The sequence below is a fragment of the Ostrinia furnacalis genome, unplaced genomic scaffold (genome assembly GCF_004193835.3).
Source record: "Ostrinia furnacalis isolate ACB-3 unplaced genomic scaffold, ASM419383v2 OfSCF0049, whole genome shotgun sequence".
In the NCBI taxonomy this organism is placed as follows: Eukaryota; Metazoa; Arthropoda; class Insecta; order Lepidoptera; family Crambidae; genus Ostrinia; species Ostrinia furnacalis.
The window spans coordinates 221,389-245,858 of record NW_021130288.1 but is presented as its reverse complement, the minus strand read 5'-3'; the positions used below and the strand labels follow the sequence as shown (position 1 = coordinate 245,858).

General features: G+C 39.5%; 2 protein-coding genes across 3 annotated transcripts; both read left to right on the top strand.

Annotated features, from left to right (window-relative positions):
* On the top strand, positions 1-24,470 carry LOC114354769 (beta-1,4-glucuronyltransferase 1). 2 transcript variants are annotated; one of them, XM_028307360.1, is made up of 6 exons: positions 1-357; positions 1,340-1,452; positions 1,783-2,696; positions 5,647-5,803; positions 20,923-21,072; positions 21,770-21,923. In XM_028307360.1, exons 2-6 carry the CDS (start codon positions 1,399-1,401, stop codon positions 21,914-21,916), a joined length of 1,422 nt encoding a protein of 473 aa, XP_028163161.1. In that variant the 5' UTR covers positions 1-357; positions 1,340-1,398; the 3' UTR covers positions 21,917-21,923. The 2 variants fall into 2 exon arrangements, with proteins under 2 accessions (XP_028163161.1, XP_028163226.1); XM_028307425.1 differs by lacking the exons at positions 20,923-21,072; positions 21,770-21,923 and adding an exon at positions 22,305-24,470.
* LOC114354908 (complement factor D-like) lies at positions 16,305-18,107 on the top strand. Its single transcript, XM_028307538.1, has 2 exons — positions 16,305-16,606; positions 17,827-18,107. The coding sequence occupies exons 1-2, from the start codon at positions 16,561-16,563 to the stop codon at positions 18,105-18,107; spliced, it is 327 nt and encodes a 108-aa protein (XP_028163339.1). The 5' UTR covers positions 16,305-16,560.

Sequence of the window (24,470 nt, the reverse complement as noted above, 5' to 3'; positions counted from 1 at the left end):
TACGTTAATTAGACTTAACGGCTAACTAGTTACTCACATAAATGCCTCTTATTTCTCATTTACGTTACTTAGTAGGTAGTGTTTCATCAGATTATAATTAATACGTTTGAAATTTAAATTTGAATTTACGTTGCTGTGACCTTCAAGAATCACGGTCACCATCGTACCAAGAATTGGAGCCCTGCTGCCCTCTTGAACTTATGTAGGTATACCTACATAATTTAACCGCGCATGTGCTAACTTCGGGCCTGCGCAGTTCCCATTAAAGCCACCCATCTGTCTTCTGTTTTTGTTACCTAAATCTAAATATTCTAACCAGAAAATATTACAAACTGGCGTTTTAATAACTACCTACTGGTAAGTTGAATTTTATTTTTTAAATTAAAATTTTAAGTTAGATACTTCTGTAGGTAAATTTCATTTAAATCAATGCTTTCAAACTGGTAGGTAGGTAGATTTAACCTCAAAACAATATTGCAGTTGTTATCAATTATTCAGAGTGTGTCCGGACACCTGTGTAGGTACTTAGGTACTGCCTATTGTAGGTATCTAAGTACATCCTATTCTTGAAATCCAGATTTCTGCATAACTATTAAAAAACTTAATATAAAAAAAGTTTCATTATTTTTATATCATTATCAATCCCTAGACAACTGAGAATAAAAAATGTTGAAAAGGAGTTTCAAAATCAGGTTTTCAGTAGGTATTAGGTAGTCTACATACCTACCTACTTAACTTCTTACCTACCTACTTCCGAAATTCAAAATTGAAGCACCTACTTACCTTCGTAAATATTCAGAATCACTGTACAGTGAATGGTCGTGTTTATCATTTAAAAACGTCGTCGCGTACCGCACTTTAATTTTTTAAAGTCTTTAATTACTTACCCCGGCTTCACCGTGTGCTGTGTAGGTATTATTATGTACTGCTCCCTATATACCTCCCATTCGGGAGGAAGTTTAGTCAGTTTTTAGTTTAGACTTCTATTGCTGAAAACTGCATTAAAATCCGATAAGTACTTAGTTACTTAGCTGATAAGATCTAAGCGCACAGACGTAAATTTTTAAACATAGGTATTCTAAGCTTGATTATGAATAAAAAAGCTTTCTATGTACCTAGATAATATCGTCAAATATCGTAAATCAAAGTTTTTTATCGTTCTTAATTATACGATAACACAATACATTGATGGTTTTCATTGTTGGTTTGATTGCTTTCTCTAAATTACCTACTAAGATTATTTTTCCATTGTAGTCTGTGATTATGTATTGAAATTATTGATCACTGATGGGTTAGATGGGTAATAGATAAGTTAATAGCTCTACTGTGTGTCCAACAGTGTGCGGGCGCCAATGGGTCCTCGGGTGTCAGGATGATGGTGGCTGAGCTCGGCTTGGGATGGGTCACATGAAAGTACACCGGCCAATGGCGAAGATTCGCAGGGACAAGATTGTAAGCCATAGTTTGTGCTATTTTCAATCTCAAAGTAAAATTTAAATTAAACGAAATTATCAAAAAACGTAATCGCGCGTATAAAACCTTTTAAATGAAGTGACGGAACCCCAAGAAATAAAAATCACGTCACGGTCATAAAACTTTAAGAATCGTTGTGCGTGATTACCTAATTAATTAACTATGCACTAAAGTTAAAACTCACTTAAAAATAACAAAATAGAATCGAAAAAAAACATGACTGCGCTTCTTNCGCTTCTATTTGAGTCGTAACTGTAGCGTTCCTTTTCCTTTTATAGTAGTAGTATAGCGATGGCGTCTCGTCCGCAGTGGTGGCGCTGGCGGTGCCAATGGAGCATAGTGACGATCGCGGCGGTGGCGCTGGTCGTTTACAACGCGGCCGCCAACGTGTGGCTGCTGCGGCCGCCCGCCTGCCCCGCGCCCGCCACGCCGCCCGCCGCCGAGCCGCCGTCCTGCGAGCCCTGCCTCGACACGCAGAACCCAGCCCTAGACGACGATCCCATCGCCCGCTTGGATCTCCGCCTCGGCCGCTGGGACGGCTCGCGCTCCTACCGCATGTTCGACTACGCCACCGTCGGCGACATGTACGCCGAAGTCTCCATGAACAGGCGCGTCTGCCTCGCCACCCAGAGCTCCATCGAACGACTCCACGAGCTACTCCGGATAGCGGCTCACTGGACCGGGCCCATATCCGTCGCGGTCTTCGTGGCCGGTGACGAATTGAGACTGCTTCGAGCCTTCGCCACGTGGCTTTTCAGATGCCAGCCGGACGTGTACTCTAGACTCGCGCTGCACGTCGCCACGTCGGCGGAGAGACCCGGCGTTCAGGGTGCGGTTCCGAACTGGGCGAGAGACTGTGAGGCTAAGCCGCTGCCGCCTGGAGAAAGGCGAGCAGATACTGTTGCATGGAGAGCGAGGCACCCGTACCCTCAGAACCATTTGCGGAATCTTGCGCGGCGGAACTGCCAGACGCCTTATGTTTTCTTGGTGGACGTGGACATAGTTCCCTCGAGGGGCATGTCGGAGGCGCTGGACAAATTCTTAGCCACAGCGCCACGCTGCCCATTGTGCGCCTATGTAGTGCCGACGTACGAGCTGGACCGAAGAGTGGCCAACTTCCCGGCCAACAAGTCGGAGTTGCTGCGGCTCTCCAAGAACAAGTTGGCCATACCTTTCCATAGGAAGGTGTTTATTTATAACCAGTATGCTTCTAATTTTTCTAGGTAAGTGAATGCGTGAATTTTACATCTTACAAAGTGTTTCAGTAGCAATAATACACCTACAGTAGAGCCGTCTCACGACAATATGACCTACCTCCACTTAATCAATCTTGAAGGTACATTTAAAGATGATCCCAGCCAGAATTAATGAAAAACAAACAGCTATTTTGAGATTTTTTAAGGATTTGAATTATTACTTAGTGTCTTCTAATAGCACTTTCGTGGCTTTTTACTGTCTAAAAGTGAGAAACAAATACAGTCTNGTCGACTTCATTTTCATCAGTGGGATTTAAGAAGAATGATTTCGATATCGACTGTCGAGGTGGTATTGCAGCAGCTAGTAAATCTTGAGTAGTTGACATTATTATTAAGAGTTTTATCAGTTAAGTCCTTTCCGACATTAGCAAAGAAACTATTACATTGGTTTACGGAGGATTTCGGATCGTCTTTGTTTTGTATGAGGTTAGTAGAATAATTATTTAAAGGGTTGTTTAAATGGCATATGTCTTTTATTGTATGCCAGAGTTTCTTCGGATTATTTTTGTTAGCAATTAAGTTTTGGTTTTCGTATGTATTTTTAGTCTTCTGAAGGATACTGTTTAGAAAGTTACGATATCTTTTGTACGATGTGACTATTACTTGATTTTCCGGATTTTGCTTAGCTTTAAGGTGGAGACGATCCCTATGTTTCTGGCATCTAATCAAACCAGGTGTAATCCACGGTTTAAGATTGAACTTCGAGCGGCTGACTTTGATTTTTGTTGTACTACTTACTATAGCCTGTACTATTACTTATTCTGTGCTATAGCGTCGTTTATGATTTTACTCAATACGGATACTGCTTCATTAGTATCTTGACATTTGGTAACTGGTGTCCAATCTGCTCCTGAAATTTTGTGTACAACTGATTCATTTTCTATTTTGAGTCGAAAACGGGTTATGGGATTTCTAGGCGGGCCGACTGCTAATCCTAGTAGGCAAATGTAGTGATCTGTAATGTCCGTAATACAGACCAGTCCGACTGCCTGGTCGGGTTTTTTCACGAAAAAGTGGTCTAGACAAGCGTTCGCTCTGGTTGCCTTGGTTATTGCTGGGATAAGTTGGTGTTCGCTCAAAAGAGAGACGTACTCGGCAGTTCGGCACACTGTTCACTCAGGGGTTGGGCGCAGAGGTCTAGGTTTATATCGCCTGTGAGTATGATTTTCTTATTTTTACTATTTACTAAGATAGAATTAAGGGATGACAAGAACTTACTTACGTTTGTGAAATCACATATTAATCACATTTACCAAATCATGAGGTGATTATTCATAATAACCGGCGATTATTCATAATTTACACATTTATCACATTTACCGTAACATCTATACTACATAATATCTAGGTTTTTTTTATGTGACAGGAGGCAAACGAGCAGACGGAGGTATACTTAATATGTATTATAAATGCGAAAGTAACTCTGTCTGTCTGTCTGTTTCTCTTTCACGCCTAAACCACTGAACCGATTTTGATTGGCATAGAGATAGTTCCAGTTCCGGGAAAGGATATAGGATAGTTTTTATCCCGGTTTTTGAAACAGGGACGCGCGCGATTAAGTTTTTCAGTGACAGACAAAATTCCACGCGGGCGAAGCCGCGGGCGAAAAGCTAGTTTATTATAAATTAATTAACTGGTTAAAAAAATATAAAAAAAAACTTCGATGAAGTGCTGTGAATTGCTGTCAGCTGTGTATCAGCGCCGAACTGAATTTATAAAACTGTTTGTAAAAATTATTAATTACAATAACGTTCTCCATCTTTTAGGGTTTTGTAGTCCTGACAAGGAACCCTTATAGTTTCGATATGTCTGTCTGTCTGTCTGAGGTTTTACTTGGAAACTGTTGTACTAGAGAGCTGTAATTTTGTGGAGGTATGTAGGTATATTAATCACGCCGACCATCGCGACAAAACGGTAAAAAAACTTTTTTTTTAGCGCTAATCCCCTACATGTCGTTGTCAAGTCAAGTCAAGTCAATCAAGTCGTTGTTGGATAGGTCTTTTAAAATGACCAGTTAAGTAGGTAGTCAGAAAACTCCATAATGGGTCATTCCATAGAAATCTGTATATTTTCGACGTCATTTTGTCCGTAACTTTTTTAAGATGCTTTTGAATACTTTATTAGTGTAAATTATAGTTTATTAATTAATTATGTTATGTCTAAAAGGGCCAGTCAATTTATGCTTTATTTTAGGAGAAATTATAATTTTCAATTTTTTCATACTACATTAGGTACTCCTATATCGTCACCGTCGTGGCAGAATTAAATAACTGACACTTTTAGCAAAAACCACTTTTTCCACTTTTTGTATAGTAGAAAGTGTTACCTATATTTTGGTCTTACTCTCGTGGCAATATCTATGATATTTCCAAAGATATCTTCAGTTTAGTGAAACTATTGCCCATAAATTACAACTCTGTTTGTTGTAGAATTTACGTGGCAAAACTGAATAAGTGACTTTATTTAATTCTGCCACAACTCACTGCNCTCGCGCTAAAGTTCGGCAAAGTAGAAAATATACGTATAATTAATGACCCTCTCCACGTCCAATGGCTTGTTACCCACATGCTTCCAAGCCTTGTAAAGGGTCGCCTTAACCAGTGTAACCCTAACAAGGCTTACGAGTTTGCTTCCTGACACTCTCCTGAACGACTCTGTGTTACCTAATGTGGCTGCCTCTCTTCCTTGTACCCTCCTGTACGATTGCATTGCTTAGCTATATGCCTGGTCCAAGGTTCGACGCCACAAAATCAACTTTGTACGCGTGAAAATAGTTTAAATACTATTTTNATTTTGAGATTTTTTAAGGATTTGAATTATTACTTAGTGTCTTCTAATAGCACTTTCGTGGCTTTTTACTGTCTAAAAGTGAGAAACAAATACAGTCTCCTTTCAAACCATATTCCTCGTCCCCTAGATGGGAGGCGAGCGGTGGCAACGAGAGCCTGGAGACACACGTGAGCCACAACGTGACGAACTTCGAGCTTCTTTACGAGCCCTTCTACGTGGCGCCCGATACCGTGCCACCACATGATGAGAGGTTCCTGGGCTACGGGTTCACCAGGAACACGCAGGTAAGGCAGCTCTTAGCAGTGTACGGGAACAGATTGATTACGTTGGGTAAGGGGAAGCTAAAAGACGGCTAGAGCTAGAAGATACTTAGCCACAACGTGACCAACTTCGAGTTGCTGTACGAGCCCTTCTACGTGGCGCCTTATACTGTGCCACCACATGATGAGAAGTTCCTGGGCTACGGGTTCACCAGGAACACGCAGGTAAGGCAGCACTTAGCAGTGTGGGGGGACAGATTGATTTCGTTGTGTAAGAGGGAAAGCTAAAAGATACTTAGCCACAAAACGTGACCAATTTCGAGCTGCTGTACGAGTCCTTCTATGTGGCGCCTCATACTGTGCCACCACATGATGAGAGGTTCCTGGGCTACGGGTTCACCAGGAACACGCAGGTAAGGCAGCACTTAGCAGTGTGCGGGAACAGATTGATTACGTTGGGTAAGGGGAAGCTAAAAGACGGCTAGAGCTAGAAAATACTTAGCCACAACGTGACCAACTTCGAGCTGCTGTTCGAGCCCTTTTACGTGGCGCCTGATACAGTGCCAACACATGATGAGAGGTTCCTGGGCTACGGGTTCACCAGGAACACGCAGGTAAGGCAGCACTTAGCAGTGTGGGGGAATAGAGATTGATTTCGTTGTGTAAGGGGAAAGCTAAAAGACGGCTAGAGCTAAAAGATACTTAGCCACAAAACGTGACCAACTTCGTGAAAGTGAGACTCCAAGCTTCATACACGAGCTATGGTGTTCGATACTGAGCTCGCTCATGACGAACCGTTTCTAGGCTACGGAAATATGGAAAACACAGTAAGTGTTTGTTTGGAAGACGAGTTGACTATTTTGATTTAAATTACGTAAGATACCTACCTATTAAACACAACAAAAATAATTTATTATAAAAATATTTTAAGTACTTACAACTAAAAATTTTGTGCGTAATGGTCGAGCATAAAAAAATAAAGCGCGCCAATTTCCACAAATTTTGTAAAAGGCTTTGGCATTCAATACCGTCTCGACTGTAATNATTTTGAGATTTTTTAAGGATTTGAATTATTACTTAGTGTCTTCTAATAGCACTTTCGTGGCTTTTTACTGTCTAAAAGTGAGAAACAAATACAGTCTCCCTTCAAACCATACCTCGTCCTCTAGATGGGAGGCAAGCGGCGGCAACGAGAGCCTGGAGACACACGTGAGCCACAACGTGACGAACTTCGAGCTTCTTTACGAGCCCTTCTACGTGGCGCCCGATACTGTGCCACCACACGACGAAAGGTTCCTGGGCTACGGGTTCACCAGGAACACGCAGGTAAGGCAGCACTTAGCAGTGTGTGGGAACAGATTGATTTCGTTGTGTAAGGGGAAAGCTAAAAGACGGCTAGAGCTAAAAGATACTTAGCCACAAAACGTGACGAACTTCGAGCTGCTGTTCGAGCCCTTCTACGTGGCGCCTTATACTGTACCACCACACGACGAAAGGTTCCTGGGCTACGGGTTCACCAGGAACACGCAGGTAAGGCAGCACTTAGCAGTGTGTGGGAACAGATTGATTTCGTTGTGTAAGGGGAAAGCTAAAAGACGGCTAGAGCTAGAAAATACTTAGCCACAACGTGACCAACTTCGAGCTACTGTACGAGCCCTTCTACGTGGCGCCTGATACTGTGCCACCACATGATGAGAGGTTCCTGGGCTACGGGTTCACCAGGAACACGCAGGTAAGGCAGCACTTAGCAGTGTGGGGGACTGAGATTGATTTCGTTGTGTAAGGGGAAAGCTAAAAGACAGCTAGAGCTAGAAGATACTTAGCCACAAAACGTGACCAACTTCGCGAAAGTGAGACTCCAAGCTTCATACACGAGCTATGGTGTTCGATACTGAGCTCGCTCATGACGAACCGTTTCTAGGCTACGGAAATATGGAACACACAGGTAAGTGTTTGTTTGGAAGACGAGTTGACTATTTTGATTTAAATTACGTAAGATAACTACCTACCTATTAAACACAACAAAAATAATCTATATATATAAAAATGAAACCCGTTTCGCGTTGTCACGGCATCACGTGTGAACGGCTGAACCGATTTCGATAATTCTTTTTTTTAAATGTTTGTGGAAGTCCAAGGATGGTTCTTACGGAAAAAAATATTGAGAAAATCTCTACGCTAAGGCGGTACGAAGTTCGCCGGGTCAGCTAGTTTATTATAAAAATATTTTAAGTAGGTACTTACAACTAAAAATTTTGTGCGTAATGGTCGAGCATAAAAAAATAAAGCGCGCCAATTTCCACAAATTTTGTAAAAGGCTTTGGCATTCAATACCGTCTCGACTGTAATTAGGTAACTTCGTAATTAAAGTTGTTAAATTGTTTAGCATTCAGTGATAAACGAAACATCTGTAATCTTTAGCGTGTTTAATGTTTACGATGTGTCGTGACGTTTATTAATTTATCTATGCGTTTTGTGTAAAAGTTTTCAAGTTACTACAGGATCCATGAAAAATTTTCCACATGAAAATGATAATTACGACACCAGTGTCGGTTGTTAAGTAAGTAAAATTGCTAATTGCGACTGACAATATAAGTAAATTATTATTAGCATATTGCTATAGATCTTGCTTAAATAAAAGTTGGTGTTGGTACCTCCTACTCTAACTTTTCAATACTAATGAGTGCCCGCGACTTCGTCTTAATTAACTTCGAACAACCTATGTATATCATTTCTCTTTCCTATTAAAAATACGTACACCAATGTCAACGGTTGAATCTACCTCGAATTTTAAAAAAACGGGTTTAGTGTTAAAAAAACTTAGACATAAATTTATTATTTTTGTTATTGTAGAAACAATTTATTGATGAATCTTACTAAATTATTCCTGTACCTACGTTTAATCACGGAGAAAGCTCGGTTCATCCCATCCATCTTCTAACAATACCGGCTGAATACAGGCTGTTCCCATCCATCACTGTCTTGCTGAACCAGTCGGTGAGGTAGCACTTAGGTCTCCAGACCGTATGGCCAATAACATTATTACGGTCATGACAGTGTTGAGGCTCATCCACAGCACTAATTGGATTGACGGTTCCTTCGAGTTGCGACGGCATCTAATAAGATTTCATAATTATTTAAAGTAGCATTTACATAAACAAACATGACTGACGTCACTTTTTGATGCATATTGAAGAGTTAGAATCATCGCATTTTCTTTTCGTTCTGCTACAGTCACAAGTGGCCAGCTACACTAACGTTATAGCCACAAACCATAGATCCCCGGTCCAGCTGCGAACATGGTGCAGCGGTTTTATTCAGGTCATGCGGCACCAGCGCACCGCTGGCAGCCCGCCAGGGTCGCAGCATTGTTTACATCTGCCGGGCTGATTAAATCATTATTGCTTTTCATTATACGGGGTGCACCAGTAAACAGTTGAATCGGAATCAGATGCTAACAAACAACAAGTGAAAGTGATGACAGTTAAGAATTAATGAGGGTGTCCTCTTTGCTCAAATGAAAAAAATGCAGACGACATAATTTGTAAGCTGAAAAGGAAATGGCTGTCAACAACTCTTGGTTCCATTGTCAAAACAAATAAGTATTTGAGATGTGAAAATAAACTGTTTACTCGATAACAGCTGTCCGTAACGCGAAGACTCCGGCGGAGCGCTAAAAGTTGTAATGACCTGTTTACGTAGGTGGACGCGTTAGAACATAACGGCTTCCCAACATTGTGCTACACCATGAAAAGTTCTATTAATAGCTGATTGAATTAGCTTTTGATTATTCTTTCTAACTCTTCTTGACGCCATCATCAACATTATAACAGCCATTCGCAAGGGAAATAAATTACTTTTGATACGATAAGATGTCACAAATTCACAATGATATTTTGTGTTTGACGTATCGCCCCGTTCGTACATGAAATAGGTGAAGTAAAAAAATAGATAATCCTTTCCGTCTGGATCTCAGGCAGAACCTGAGCATCTCTTACAAAAGGATGAGCCAATAGCAGTGTTGTTAAAGGTTGCATCTATCTGCTACACAGTAGTTGCTTACTGTAACAGTGCCTATCTGCTCATTATTTGGTGTTCAGGCTATGAATCACCTCATGCAGAGTGCAGACTTCCTTGCAACTCCGGATGATCGTCTGACGTAATAACACAGTTTGACGTCAGTTTTGATCTTTACGAATGCGCAAATTAGGTATAAACAATTTTGTCAAGATGATGTTATAGGTCAACGAGTTTAAAATTATCGAAATTATCTTAATTTTTAATTACAAACATGAAATTACTTACTGTCAGAATATCACTGAGATGCTCTCTACATTAATGGTATTCTTAAAATTTTCCAATAGGTACGCTACCTTCTAATCAATGAGTTTGTGTGTTTCTCTTAATTGCTTGTGCTAATCGAAAATAGCTCAGTAACTCGGGCTTGGCGGATTATTAAGAAACGCGTCCCATTTTTATGGAATTATAAAAATGTTTTGTGCTGTCCCGCCCACTCGTTGGCGCCGGCTCAAGAATCTTCAGTTCGACACGTTATCGCTACGATTACGCGTTTATACAATGATTGACTTTAAATGCACCTTATTGGATAAAAAAAGGGTTCGGAACATACGTCGGTAAACAAAAACAACTATTTTATGCAAGCCAGGAGAAATCAACGGGAGAGGGATAGATGTTCCAATGACGATGACATCACACATTCAAAACGGACATTCTTTTTACAGATGGGCAATTCACCCCCCTTTCTTTTGTGCAAAACTTCAGCAATGACAGGCCTATCCCGTTTAGGGCACGCGATGACCAATAAAGTGCGGCCCAGCAGACAGTCCGGTAATTGGTTACGGCAAATTTATCGGTGCAACTACATATTGAAATACCATCGGATTAACGAGTTTCATCCCGTGGCGAGGAGACAAGTAATTTCCAGTTCGGCGACCATAAATTGCAAAAAAGACAGGAATTTGTCCGGAAGTTTCAATTAAACGGTCCAATATGTCGGCCCCGTTTTTTTTTTCAGTTTAACTGTCGGGGTATTGGATCTTTCTTTAAAATACAGTGGTTGGTTTTATTTTTGTATTGGCATTGTCCAATTCTCAGATAGAACTTTAATTGGAGAATAATTTTTTTCTGATTTTCTCCTGAAGTATGGAAAAATTTGATTCCTGAATCACATCAATTGTAAATATCACAAAATGTCTATTAAGTTGCGACTTGTGATTGATAGAGTCTATATCATAACATTCGTATCTAGAGACTCTTAATTGTGTACGTATGTATTGGTTATTAAATAATAGTTGTTCCAGCTTAAGTTTGGATGTCAAAGTCACATCGTTTTCCGTGGAAGCCGGCCAAATGGAGCCGTTTGGCAGGGAGGCGTGGAAATCTATCAGTGGCCGCGCGCCACGTGCGCGAAACAATCCCTGTTGTCATTGGGAGGAGGAATGGACATACGTGATCACGGACAATAGAGACGGCTACTTTTGTATTAATATTAGCTATCTACCACTAGTTACTTAATTTCGAAGATAGGATTGACCAATTGTATGTAAACGTTTACGAACTCTTACAAGTGTGTAACCTTACATTATTAGCAACAATTACCGAATGAGTTTCTTAGCAAACAAAAATCATAATAAAACAAATAATCCTAAATATGCGAAAGTAACATTGTGTGTCACACTTAAACCAATGAAAAAAATTCTTGTAGTAATTTTAAATAATCCGTTTTATCCAAATCATTAACGGGCCGACCGCCGACGTGCAAGTTATTATTTAATTTTATTGGTCCTTTTGAAGTTTAATTTCCTTTTGATCCGATCGAGATACGTAGCTATACCAAAGCGTTTAGTTAACATGGAACGTTTTTTGTAAACAAGTCTACGTTAAACATTTTTTATTGAAAATTAAAGGACGCGTAGCACGTAATATGTGTGTCTGCCGAGATCGCACGCGCATCGAAAATAGTTTGCGTGAAACGTGATCCGCGGCATGCGCCTGAATCGCGGCGGGAGCACAGCGCTGCGCCCGCGGGTTCGCCCGCGATATTTATTTTTGAAATTTAGTTGTAGAAAATGAAAGAAAAGAATTGCCGACGAATTTGACCGGGTAGCGTTTGCGGATGTATGTATATTATAAATATTAGTTAGTAAAAGTCTTGTCACTTTTTCTGTACCTAAAAAGTTTATTTTTCAGCATCATGAAAAGAAGACAAAACAGCCGTTTAGTTAAAACGAATAGGTACTAAGGTAGATTGCTTGATATCTATTTCCAAGTAGTATTGCGAGGATTTATTCTAGAAATTTTAATGAGTCTACGGACGCAGAAACTTCTTATACAGGGTGTTAGGTAAATGGGTATATGAGCCGACACTAGCCCATGTTAACATGGTCATATAAATGGTATGGGGAAGTCAGAAAATTGATATCTTCATTTTTATTATTTTAATTTTCATACAAAATAAATTTTATAAAATAATTAAAATGCAGATATCAATTTTCTGACTTCACCATACCATTTAAATGACCATGTTAACATGGGCTAGTGTCGGCTCATATACCCATTTACCTAACACCCTGTATAAAAGTAAAAATCTGTCCCATAAGCTTCTCGATCAAATTTTTCTATATTATTTGTAGAGACAAACTGACATCAGACATTTACGAAAAACATTATTTGGCGAACTCTACATTGTTATTGACTGTCTACGAAAATAAAATTGGTTTGTTTGGCTAACTGTTTCCAAGTGCATAATAACAATGCAAACTTACGATTACAAGTAGGTATTGTTAGTTGTTACCGTATTCAAAATAATCATAAAATATTGTATTGCAAAATCTTCTTAGTATGACGTCTTGTCTTCTTCTTATTTATTATCAGGCCTTTCAATCGTGAGGATAAACCTCATTATTGTTTTTAATTATCTAGTAATTCCTAAAAATATACTAATACAATTTTCTAATATTACATTGGGCTAATAGATAAATGTTGTGATACTTGAATTTGTAAAATCTAATCATAGTATGGAAATTTATCTAAGGGTAGAGCAAGTTTTACCGTCATCTATACTTATAATAAATCTGTAGAGAGGTCAATTCTGTACATGAAATATATTTTCAAAATATCTATCAGGGGGTGATTAGTGATCGATACTGATGCCAAAAATGCAATCAGTAAAATTTTTGTCTGTCTGTCTGTCTGTCTGTCTGTCTGTATGTTCCTTATAGAAACAAAAAATCTAAGCCGCGTAAGACAGATGAAGGGGGTTAAACGGGATCCACGCGTACGAAGTCGCGGGCGGCCGCTAGGTTGGTAATATTATCGCAAGTTGTCCTAAGTATTGAATAAATATTGAAATATTACGAGTAATTCGCAATGCTTTGTAGAGTCGTGCAGAGAACTGAACAGCTGCATTTGAATGAAAGATTACCCAGTTTTAGATTGCCGAACTCCCATAATCTAGTTCAATGTTCACAAATAGATGATGGCGTGTGCTACAAGTGACGAACTAATAGCGGATACCATTTTAAACTACATTAAATATAGTATTTTATCGTACATTTTAATACGATTGAGCTGCTGAAACTAGGTCTTCTTCTTCTTCTTTTCCCTAGCCCTTTTTCCTATTATTTGGGGTCGGCTCTCTTTGTCCTGAGGCGTGAGGACCGTCTGTCCTGGACTGGGCTGCTGAGGTATCCTGTTTAAATTATAGCCGCATAATATTTTAGTGTCTTCAAATGAGGGGTACCTCAAATATCCCGACAACTACTAAATCTTAACATGTTACGTTTCATCAACTTTGCTAATTTTCCGTCTCATTGAATTACACATGCACTAAAGAGAACGAAAGAGGAGAAAAGAGAAGAACGTAACATACCATCAAGCGTTCATAGCCCATCATCATTTCAGGCAGCGATATGCTTGTATTCTATGTTTGTACCACTCGGATGGAAGTAGGTCTGTCACGGTCCGCTGCCGGTTGAAGGTTGCTCCGGCGGGTCACGTCGGGCGATGCGATGTCTCGAAAATACCTCTTGGGACAGGAGTGACAAGATAAAGAAAATAGGCCACGTGAAAAATATTCGGAAAAAAGAACCATTTATTATTCAAAATCATAAATCTTGATGAGTTAGGTCTAGAAGACTCGATCCGAAAATATTCTAGTGACACTTAGCCATTAGGTATACGTATTTTCAATATTGCTTGTTTTCTCTGTGTATTATCTTGACCTGGATTATGTGTAATCATAAGAATATTACTGATACCACTTCCAAGCCAATCAAACTCTAAGCAAAATGATAAGTTATCAATGAAAATCTATTGCTTCTGATATTTTCCACCAAAAAAGATGAACCAACGATATGCTCAAACTAGCTAGCAGTAGTAGAGTATCCTAAAATTGGGCTCAATGACTTGAATTGAGAAAGAAGAAGATCGGCATAGGAGGCAGATGGTGATGAACTGTTGAATAATGCACCTCCTCAGTACAAAATCAATAATTGTCTCTGATTCAAATCTACAAGCTAGTAAGTGAGGAACACAAATCACTACATCAGACAATCTAACGATAGTCTTTAGCAAGAGCATGACGTGCTGCCACCTAATTCACATTTGATACATGGTCTGCATTGTTTTGGCGGTGCAGCAGTGCTTCATTTGTATCAGCACATACTGCATTATGAAACGGTGAGTCACGCGCTATTCCGGCGCGGTAACGATCTCGGAGTGACGCCTGCAGCCGGGTTACGAGCAGTAAATATCGGATTCAGTTTAGCGTCATGACCTTGATGCTCCTTCATTAAACTAAATACTTCGTGGGAGGTCGAATTGAAAGAGTAGGAGTTGGGTTGGATTATGGATGGGCTAGCTTTTGAATATGATCCAGGAGATATCAATATTCAGGACTCTCATACCTTTTTGAAATGGGTTTAATACTTAAAAAGGAGGAAAGAAAACTTTGTGAAAGATGATTTTGTCCTTCGGAGGGTGGGCTAGCTGGCTGGCCGATTAGAGCAGAAGCTCTTTAAAAAGCTTTTTTGATGGTGTGTGTAAACTACACCATATACTTACTGTACTGTTGCATAAAATGTAGAGTTTTACAATAGGTGCTATGAAAAATAGCCAATCAATCAGAACACTGTATAAATTGTACGGTGTAGTTTTCAATGAAAACATGAAACTGTGATATTTGAAGCAATACGTGTCTATGTCACGTGATCTCTGAAAATAGCTCAAACCTAACGGCCACAACAGTCGGAGTGTCTGCTGCAGAGGCGGCGGAAAATTACATGATTACGTTAGAAATTTACGGGAGCTGGTTCCCTTGTATTTATTCTTTTTGTCTATCGTGTGGGCTGTGTTGATAACGTCAATGTGTATTATTTCTGTTGGCAACCCCTAAAGTTACTAGATTATTGGTACAACAATAACAACAGTCGTTATGTAGCTTCAAGTTGTGCTTGCACATAGTACAAGGTCTACTTGCTAACTACAGCAATAAGACAACATATTATGTAGATTCTTTAATAGTTACATTAATGGATATAGGTACAACATGCGGTATTTGAACCCGCAGCTGGCACGCGAACCACACCGAGTTAAATATTAACAACTTTTCGGTAGTTGGCTGAAAATTTTGCGCACAGCACGTTCTCTTCACGAAGAAAAAATGCGATTTGATATTACCTCAATCATAATTTCACAAACTCGACGGAAAATTCTTGATCTAAAACTGGCTTAAGCCGTTAATTTCGAAATAACAGCCTAGTGTCAGAATTAGAAATTAGTGCTGAAAACCAGTAACTAATTGACCCGTGTTGTGAAATGTTTCGGAAACAAAGTTTCCGGCGCATAGACAAATAGACAACTCATTTGGAATCGATTTGGCGCAGCGGCGATGCTTGGTGAATTCATGATTCGGGCTTCAGGAACTTTCCCAATTCTATATTACTGTACCTTCCTGTACATACTACCCTCTTATTAATAACCAACCATAGTTGGTAATTGGTATGTACTGGGTGATTTGTGAAATTGTGATCAAATAACCAAAAAGTAAAAGTATCAGGCAAATAGTAGAGATAATTCATGACATCATTAGGTACATACGAGTACATATTACTAGATGTCAATTAATCAAATCGAAACTGTGTATTTTGTGTTTATTAATGGACACACATGAACTGTGTCTCAGCGCAAATAAAAGTTGCTTTAATGACATTCTCGCTCTACATTTTACTTTTTTATGCTTGTACGATTTGTTTTTTCAAAGACTTGCCTTGGATTTTATTTATTGTAAGCCCCATTTTGATATTTCAATGTGATTACAAATAACTGACACTAAATTTCACTCGCGAAATGCGTTTAGTGCGATTTGCCATGATGTATCCTATACTAGGATTGTGAAGACTTCTTTCAGATACGCTTTCTTTAGATTCGTGACATATCTTAGGTATTCCTGTATCACTCGTAATTAAAAAATTTAAGACGGATAAATCTTCGAATGAATGAATGCTTTTTCAGCTTTCTTTTTCATTTTTTGAGAAAATACTTGTCGCGTACGCCTCATTAACCACTGAACTTGACAAAACAACAATATCTGTGAAGCACCTTGACCGTGGCTTGCGCCCAGACTGTGTTGCCCAATCGTAGACCTTCACGAATCGAGTTAAGGTCTAAAGTGCAGAAGTGCTTGTCCCCGCGGTTCCATTGGGCAATGGTGTAGGACCGGCGCGGGCGCAGCTGACGGCACAGCCAGGACCACCGCTGAAATGGACGTACGCCTTCTCCTGCTGTTCAGCCTCCTCACTGGCGCTGGTAAGTACTTTTTCATATATGGCTAATGAACTAACAGCAATCGATATATCAATTTTTTTTCGTTAAAATATTTCTTAACCTGTTAGCATTTATTGAAATTTTTTTGACTGGAGTAGTTTGTTGCATGACGTAATAAATTAGGTATTTTTATGTTTTTTTTGATCAAATATCTAATGAGATTAGAATAAGTAAAGCCTCGATTTACCATAGCTAAATATAAGCGATTCCTGAAGTTATACAAAAGACTTAAGTTTATAGGTATCCTGACATCCCTTTGAAGATGCAAGGAAGTGAAATTCCATTCCAGCGTCAGTTTTCCCTTAACGTTTATTCTTTCTATGTAACCTGTGAATGAATGAACCTCCGATATTTCAGCGCATAAAGTTTCAGTGAGTGTTGCGTGTCGAGTAAAAGTTTGAGTGAGATTTAATAGAACAGTGTTACCAGTGTTGAAAGCAAAGACGTACAAAGAGGGTTAACCGATTGGCCTATATGTCCGCCAACGAATATGCAAACTTTTATATCCTTGTTTAAAGCTCATAGGTATAAGTGTGCTGAAATATTGGAGACTCGTCCTCAAAAGGCCTACCTACTGCCTTACATGACATAGAAGACTGTTACTATAACTTTTTTATCATCTTCACCTATCGTAAGATGAGATTTATGTAAATTAGGCATATTCAATTTGTCACAATACAGAAATGATGCACTTGAATAAACCTTACACTGAAATATTATTATTCGATACTCAGCAGGTTCAATTTTAATTATTGGCTAATATAACTAATCAGTGGAACATTGAAAATTATTCGGCATTGAATTCAGTGCCAATTTTTTGCCATAATCAATTTCTAGATTGGCGTTTACTTTTGTTTTGTTATGCTGTTGATTGTTGTTTTATTTATTATATTCCGTTCCGTAAGATAATATTAATTGTTCAGAATTTCAGGGCATACTGACTACTGAGTACCGTAAATAATGAGGTGAAGAATCCATTCTGCAGTTTGCTTATTAGTGTCTCAAGATTAGCCTAATACATGCTTTGCAATACATGTTAAAGCTTATCATTATCACCCAAATGCAGTACTTATTTGCCTGAAAATTATTGATTGGACTGTTTAATGTCTTAAAATGATGAGGAATGAATCATATGCATCTTAGTAACCTAACTTTCAAAAATCCTAACCTATATCTTTATTACCAAAACAATCTCATTTTAGACTTCCAAGAGGCAGTGGAGGCGGAATGTTGCTCCAACGATGTCGATGGCACGCAGCAGGATACCGCAGACCAGACTACAGAGGTGGCAGAGTTCCAAGACCTGCTGGAGCTAGAAGCAGCATGCCCCGAGCTGAGCGGTCAGATCATCGGCGGCAGGCCTAGCTCGGTCACCAGACACCCATACCAGGTGTCCATGGTGCTCAATGGGAACTCTTTCTGTGGAGGGTTCATCATCAGCCCGAGCTATGTCCTGACTGCGGCGCACTGTGTTCAGAAGTAAGTCTTTTGGTGTATGTGAAACTGTGCATGAGAAATTGATATTTTGTTCGTTAAACATAAGACTCCAGATTTGCTATAATTTGGTATTATTAACTTTTTATCATTTGGCGCCATAATGAAAATGAAAACATTTATTTTTTTCAAAACAAAATCTAGCTTTGTGTTTCATGAACATTGAACAAAGTTAATTTAATTTTCTTAAATAATTGAATATGAAAATATGAACTAAAACTTTTTGATCGTCATAGCAGATCTGAAGGTCACCTACCTATGATTAAGTACTTTATTTCATAGCTAAGTATCAAATAGATCAAGAATACTTTATCCTGGATCGATCTGAACTTATTCGGCCAAACGGCTCTATTTTTGTGCGTTTAGGCCTTAACTTAGGGCTCTAAATTTTACAAGGTGCCGAATAAAACTTGCGCCCGGCTATAAAGCGCCTTTTTTATACCCTCGGAGATACAAAGGCGCTGTCTTGAGTTTTAGTTTTATGTGTTGGGGTGACAATAGTGTAAAGTGTGGGGCAACTTAGCCCTCGTCGTTATTTACCATAGGTGAGGTTAAGGTCAAATACTTAGTACAAATGTCACTTAAAAGTAAAGTTTTCTGGTTGAAATTATCGTTATGCAACTAAACAATTTGAATATTCCTTAACATAATGCCTGACCCACTGATCTGAAAATACTTTTTGTGCCAATCAATTATAATTTTAAACCTTCAATGAGATTAGATATGCAAAACTGTGTACGAATAATAAAACACCGCGAGTTCAAGAGTGCAGCCTTGACATAGCGACCGTGCTTATTGATTTGTTAGCTTTCTCAAAGTACTGGCAATAAATGTTAGACAAATTCAAAGTAATTCAGCATGAAACACGTTAGCAAACAAGAAAATATAAGACAGAAAGACAAAAAATAGAAGATACTTTAAAACTCACACAAACAAAAAACTGATAAACAAAATGAACAATTTTCATTCTACATATTTATTTAGGCGCTTTGCAAATTAATATAGCTTCTACCACTTCGGGACACATAGACAATCTGCTTGTGCTGTGTTTGATCATGTAGACAATTTCAAATAACATTTTAAAAATTCTTCAGCGTATCCCCGAACGCGATCCGCTTGCGCGTGGGCAGCACTCGGCGCGACTCGGGCGGGCGCATCGTGCGCGTGGCCAACGTCACCGTGCACCCGCGGTACGGACAACCGCAGTATGACAACGACATCGCTGTGCTAGGCCTGGCCCGGCCGCTGGTCTTCAACGATGCCATCAGATCAATCCGGCTGCCCCAGCCGAGACAAGCTGTGCCGCTTGCGAGGATGACGGTCACGGGCTGGGGACTTACTGCGGTAAGTCCTCACTATTATCAATATGCGAGACTCTACCATATAATAGGGTTGGTCCACGATGCACCCGCGTTACGGACAACCGCAGTATGACAACGACATCGCTGTCTTAGGCCTGGCCCGGCCGCTGGTCTTCAATGATGCCATCAGATCCATCCGGCTGCCCCAGCCGAGACAAGCCGTGCCGCTGGCGAGGATGACGGTCACTGGCTGGGGACTCACTGCGGTAAGTAATCACTATATCAATATGCGAGACTCTACCATATAATAGGGTTGGTCCACGATGCACCCGCGTTACGGACAGCTGCAGTATGACAATGACATTGCTGTGCTAGGCCTGGCCCGGCCGCTGGTCTTCAACGATGCCATCAGATCAGTTCGGCTGCCTCAGCCGAGACAAGCCGTGCCACTGGCGAGGATGACGGTCACTGGCTGGGGACTCACTGCGGTAAGTCCTCACTATATCAATATGCGAGACTCTACCATATAATAGGGTTGTTCCACGATGCACCCGCGTTACGGACAACCGCAGTATGACAACGACATCGCTGTCTTAGGCCTGGCCCGGCCGCTGGTCTTCAATGATGCCATCAGATCCATCCGGCTGCCCCAGCCGAGACAAGCCGTGCCACTGGCGAGGATGACAGTTACAGGCTGGGGGCTTACCGCGGTAAGTCATCACTATATCAATATGCGAGACTCTACCATATAATAGGGTTGGTCCACGATGCACCCGCACTACGGACATCCGCAGTATGACAACGACATTGCTGTGCTAGGGCTGGCCCGGCCGCTGGTCTTTAACGATGCCATCAGATCAATCCGGCTGCCTCAGCTGAGACAAGCCGTGCCACTGGCGAGGATGACAGTTACAGGCTGGGGACTTACCGCGGTAAGGGGCGGGTTGGCCTTTAACCATGAGCCATCCAGCTAGGATGGTCACTGGCTAGGCCGTCATGGCGACAAGTCATGATGATGACTTTATCCCACTACACTGTATAATTATATGTATAAGACTCAATCGGAACTGAATCACGCAAAACCGCACCACATTCTGTTCCCCATATCCCATGTGAACTATAAAAAAAGTATCGATAATCTTACTTCCACTGCAAGGGCATACCTAAGCCTCTCTACACAACACTGATATTGGCCAGCTGCGCCTCTGTGTAAGAAATTAGCAGACCTCTGCTTTTAGTTTATGACTTACTAGCTTTCCGCCCGTGGCTTCGCGCGCGTGGACTACATTACCTACATATTTTGCGGAACCCTATTTTTTTCCTAGCCTATGTTACTCGTGGATAATGTAGCTTTCGAATGGTGAAAGAATTTTTAAAAACGGCCCAGTAGTTTTTGAGCCTATTCATTACAACCAAACAAACAAACAAAGTTTTCCTCTTTATAATATTAGTGTAGATTATTACACGATTGATTGTATAACAATGGTATATAACCCTCAACAGCCGCGCGGACGACGCATCCCGCGCATCATGATGGAGGCACGGGTGCCTGTGGTGCCGCACTGGCTGTGCCAGCTGTCTTACGGAGACGCGCTCACCACCAACATGTTCTGCGGAGGACACTTTCTCATAGGCGGCGTGTCTTCTTGCCAGGTAACCTGACGATGTGGACAGATGGTCATGATTTGCATTTGAATACCTATTTTACCATTGTTCTCTAGGTGGTCTGATAGAGAACGCTCCATAGCGATAAGACCGCCTCAATTAAAGTGATGTCTTTCTTTTGTACATTTTTTTTCTTTTCTTGTCTTGTGTGGTGTAAAATAAAAAATGTGTTCTATCTATCAATCTATTTATTTGAATAGCTAGCTTTCCGCCCGCGGCTTCGCCCGCGTGGAATTTTGTCTGTCGCAGAAAAATTTTATCGCGCGCGTCCCTGTTTCAAAAACCGGGATAAAAACTATCCTATGTCCTTTCCCGGGACTCAAACTATCTCTATGACAAACATCGAAATCGGTTCGGTGGTTTAGGCGTGAAAGAGAGACAGACAGACAGAGTTACTTTCGCATTTATAATATTAGTATAGATTAAACGTAGTGTCAATTTAAGTCTTTTGCAAAGTTCAAATGGAACAGCAACTTTTGTAATGTATTCATTCGTTGGGAGTCAGAAAACGGGTTAAAAAAGACAAAAGAAAAAAATCTCTCTCAATGTTATCGTTATGCATAGAGCGATTTGAATAACTAATAATAAAATTGTCCTTTCTTAAACGGATCTTGTTTGTTGAACAAAGTATTTCTACTTCTTTTAGTTTCAGCCTCCTTCTTTCAAATTTTCTATCACTTTGCAGGGTGATTCTGGAGGGCCAGCAGTGTTCAGAGGGACGGCTTACGGGGTGGTCTCTTTCGCCAGAGGGTGTGCTCTACCTCTCTCGCCTACCGTCTTCTCCAACGTCGCAGCTTTGAGGGACTGGGTCACACAGACCACGGGAGTTTGACCTACTTTGGATGGAGCTAACATAAATAAAGACTTTTTGAAAATGAATACTTCTATTGCAGTATTATTTAGTTTTAGGTATTTTTGTAAAGTGTTTTTGTAACGAATTAAATGTGTATAGAATTTTGAAGTGTTGTTTTATTTCATTTAAATTATAGCCACTAATATGAGTAAGTACGAGTATATTTTGATTAAGTAATGTTAGTAATAAAATGTTAAAACTGGCATGTGCTCACGGCTCCATTCGCGTGGGTTACGGTCAGAAATAAGATGTTGATCAAACTATCTTTTAATGTGTGTGTACTATACTGTGTACTATAAAATTATCAAGAATTAATGTTTCTAAAGCTATTAAATGTAATGCTAATCGAAATCGTCTTTCTTTCCAGGTATACGAAATGTTCCTAATCGGGTACCAGTTCAGGGTACTCTCGCCAATCTTCACGATTCACTGGGGGCTGCAAGCGCGCAGGACGCGCCCTCTCTGGAGGGAGAAACAGAACGAAAAGAACAGAAAGCACTTCGAGACATTCAAGAGGGAACTCTTTGCACGATACCGGAGGGACCCCCTCCATCTCATCAGAAGACCGCCACAATCCGGCAAGAAAACCTAGGCAGCGCAGGGCCGCGCCACAAGTGTAGCCGGCCTGCTAACAATCACTTTTGCTGTCCTGTTGTTTTGACAGTGATTATTAAACTGGACAATATTACAATTAGGAGGACAATACGCCAGATGTGTCTGGTAGTGGACGTTTTAGTCGCCAGTGATATATGTATATCTAGCTATTTTTGTAACGGTTTGAAATAGAACGCTGTGCGCTTGCCGGCTTGAGGATAACGTGATACTGTCAGCAGCAATATTCAATTTCAATTTCAATTCAATTATTTCATATTGTATTTGAATGAAATTGATATAACGTTGCTGAGATTACCAAATGTTGGAACGAAAGTCTAGTTGGTTTAGTGCCTTTGCACCTTTGTTAAGTTTCATAGAACCAAATATTTTTAGCCAATATGATGTGAAGTTGTTGTTAATCACAGTATTTCTTTCTTGAACCTTTTATGTATGAGACTGACTTGTCTGCTGATAAATTTTCACTAACATTTACTTCAGCTCTGTAGGTTATTATGGTGTATGAAACTGCACGTAAATGTCGAAATCGTATCCTAAAAGGTACATGAAAGAATTTCTGAGCTTATCAACAATTTTTGCATAAGTGACCATGAAAATTTTAAGATAATATTAACTGATATTGGTCACAAAGGCGTTACTAAGTTGTTATTACGGGCTAATCTTAGTTGTTTTTAGACATAGTGACCCGTAGATATTGGAATGTATTGTGTTTATAAATGATATTAAACTAATTTAATTTCATAGAATATTTTATGCAAGTTTTTCTGCAAGCTATGTCTATTTATATATTTTATCTACCGCAAAAATTATGTAATGGTTGAAGAATTTGACCGAAGAATACCTCAGTAAAATAAATATGAAACCAAAACATAATATAAAAAGCATTTGTATGAATGAAGTATAATTATAATGTAAATATTAAGAGCTAAGTTTGTACAAAGATCACATCCCTAGTATAAATGTATGAATGAATAGCTAATAACATTTTCGTCGAAGTAATCAGTCAGAGTGAGCCATATTGTTACTCAATACTGAAATCTTAGTAACTTACACAATACAGCGTGTAATTGAATTAATGAAATATTGAAATTGAAAGTAGAATTTACTTTCAGTCTATCAAAATTTCAATCATTACTGAAATCATCACAACTTTTTATCACAAAAATGTATATTTTGATGACTAGCAAAAGTAAAAATGAGAGGTCTGGATATTCCACTGTCTGTTTCATTACTGTAGGTAGACGCTCGTAGTCTCGTACTCATTTATATTTACTTACAATTACATAAATATTTTGGCACGCATATTTGTAAGTTACATATTAGTCAAATATATTGTTTTAGTATTAAGTAAATGCACAAAAATTTGCAAGCACAAGATGATATACGAAGTATTTAATGTAATATTGGTAATGTTAAGTTTGATGACGTATGTAGAGTCATTTAGAATAAGTTCATAAATGACCTTTAATTCTGAGGAATATTTTAATCCTAAAATCATGATTTAATAGTGGTATTTGATTTTTTAGTTTTTAATTTTACTAGTTAAAGAAAACTTATTGGACTTTTTGTCTTAAATATGAAAAATGATGTCGCTATTGGTCTTATGAATTAAATATACTTAATTACTTACTTTATATCACATTCAAATAATTTATGATAAGTAGGTACCTATTAGGTACACGTCTTATTTTATTTTATGCATGTGTTTCTTTTTAAATCAATGTAACAAGTTACCATAGCATAAGTAAAGGGAGCAGACTTAATATCGGCTGTGTTACCAGTCTCAAAACTGGAAAAACGTATTTTATTAGTGCATGATGCAACTAATGTAGTTAACCACACTTCAGGTGATTAAAGTGGAATAAACCTTTACCCTCTGGTCCCCACTGCTACAATGTTTTGTGCAGCCAGGATCTACAGT

Coding starts and splice junctions, on each gene's coding strand:
- LOC114354769 (XM_028307360.1), top strand. CDS start 1,399: ATGGGTCACATGAAAGTACACCGGCCAATGGCGAAGATTCGCAGGGAC. Junction 2,697..5,646: donor TATGCTTCTAATTTTTCTAG/GTAAGTGAATGC, acceptor CTCGTCCCCTAG/ATGGGAGGCGAGCGGTGGCA. Junction 5,804..20,922: donor GGTTCACCAGGAACACGCAG/GTAAGGCAGCTC, acceptor AACCCTCAACAG/CCGCGCGGACGACGCATCCC.
- LOC114354908 (XM_028307538.1), top strand. CDS start 16,561: ATGGACGTACGCCTTCTCCTGCTGTTCAGCCTCCTCACTGGCGCTG. Junction 16,607..17,826: donor CAGCCTCCTCACTGGCGCTG/GTAAGTACTTTT, acceptor ATCTCATTTTAG/ACTTCCAAGAGGCAGTGGAG.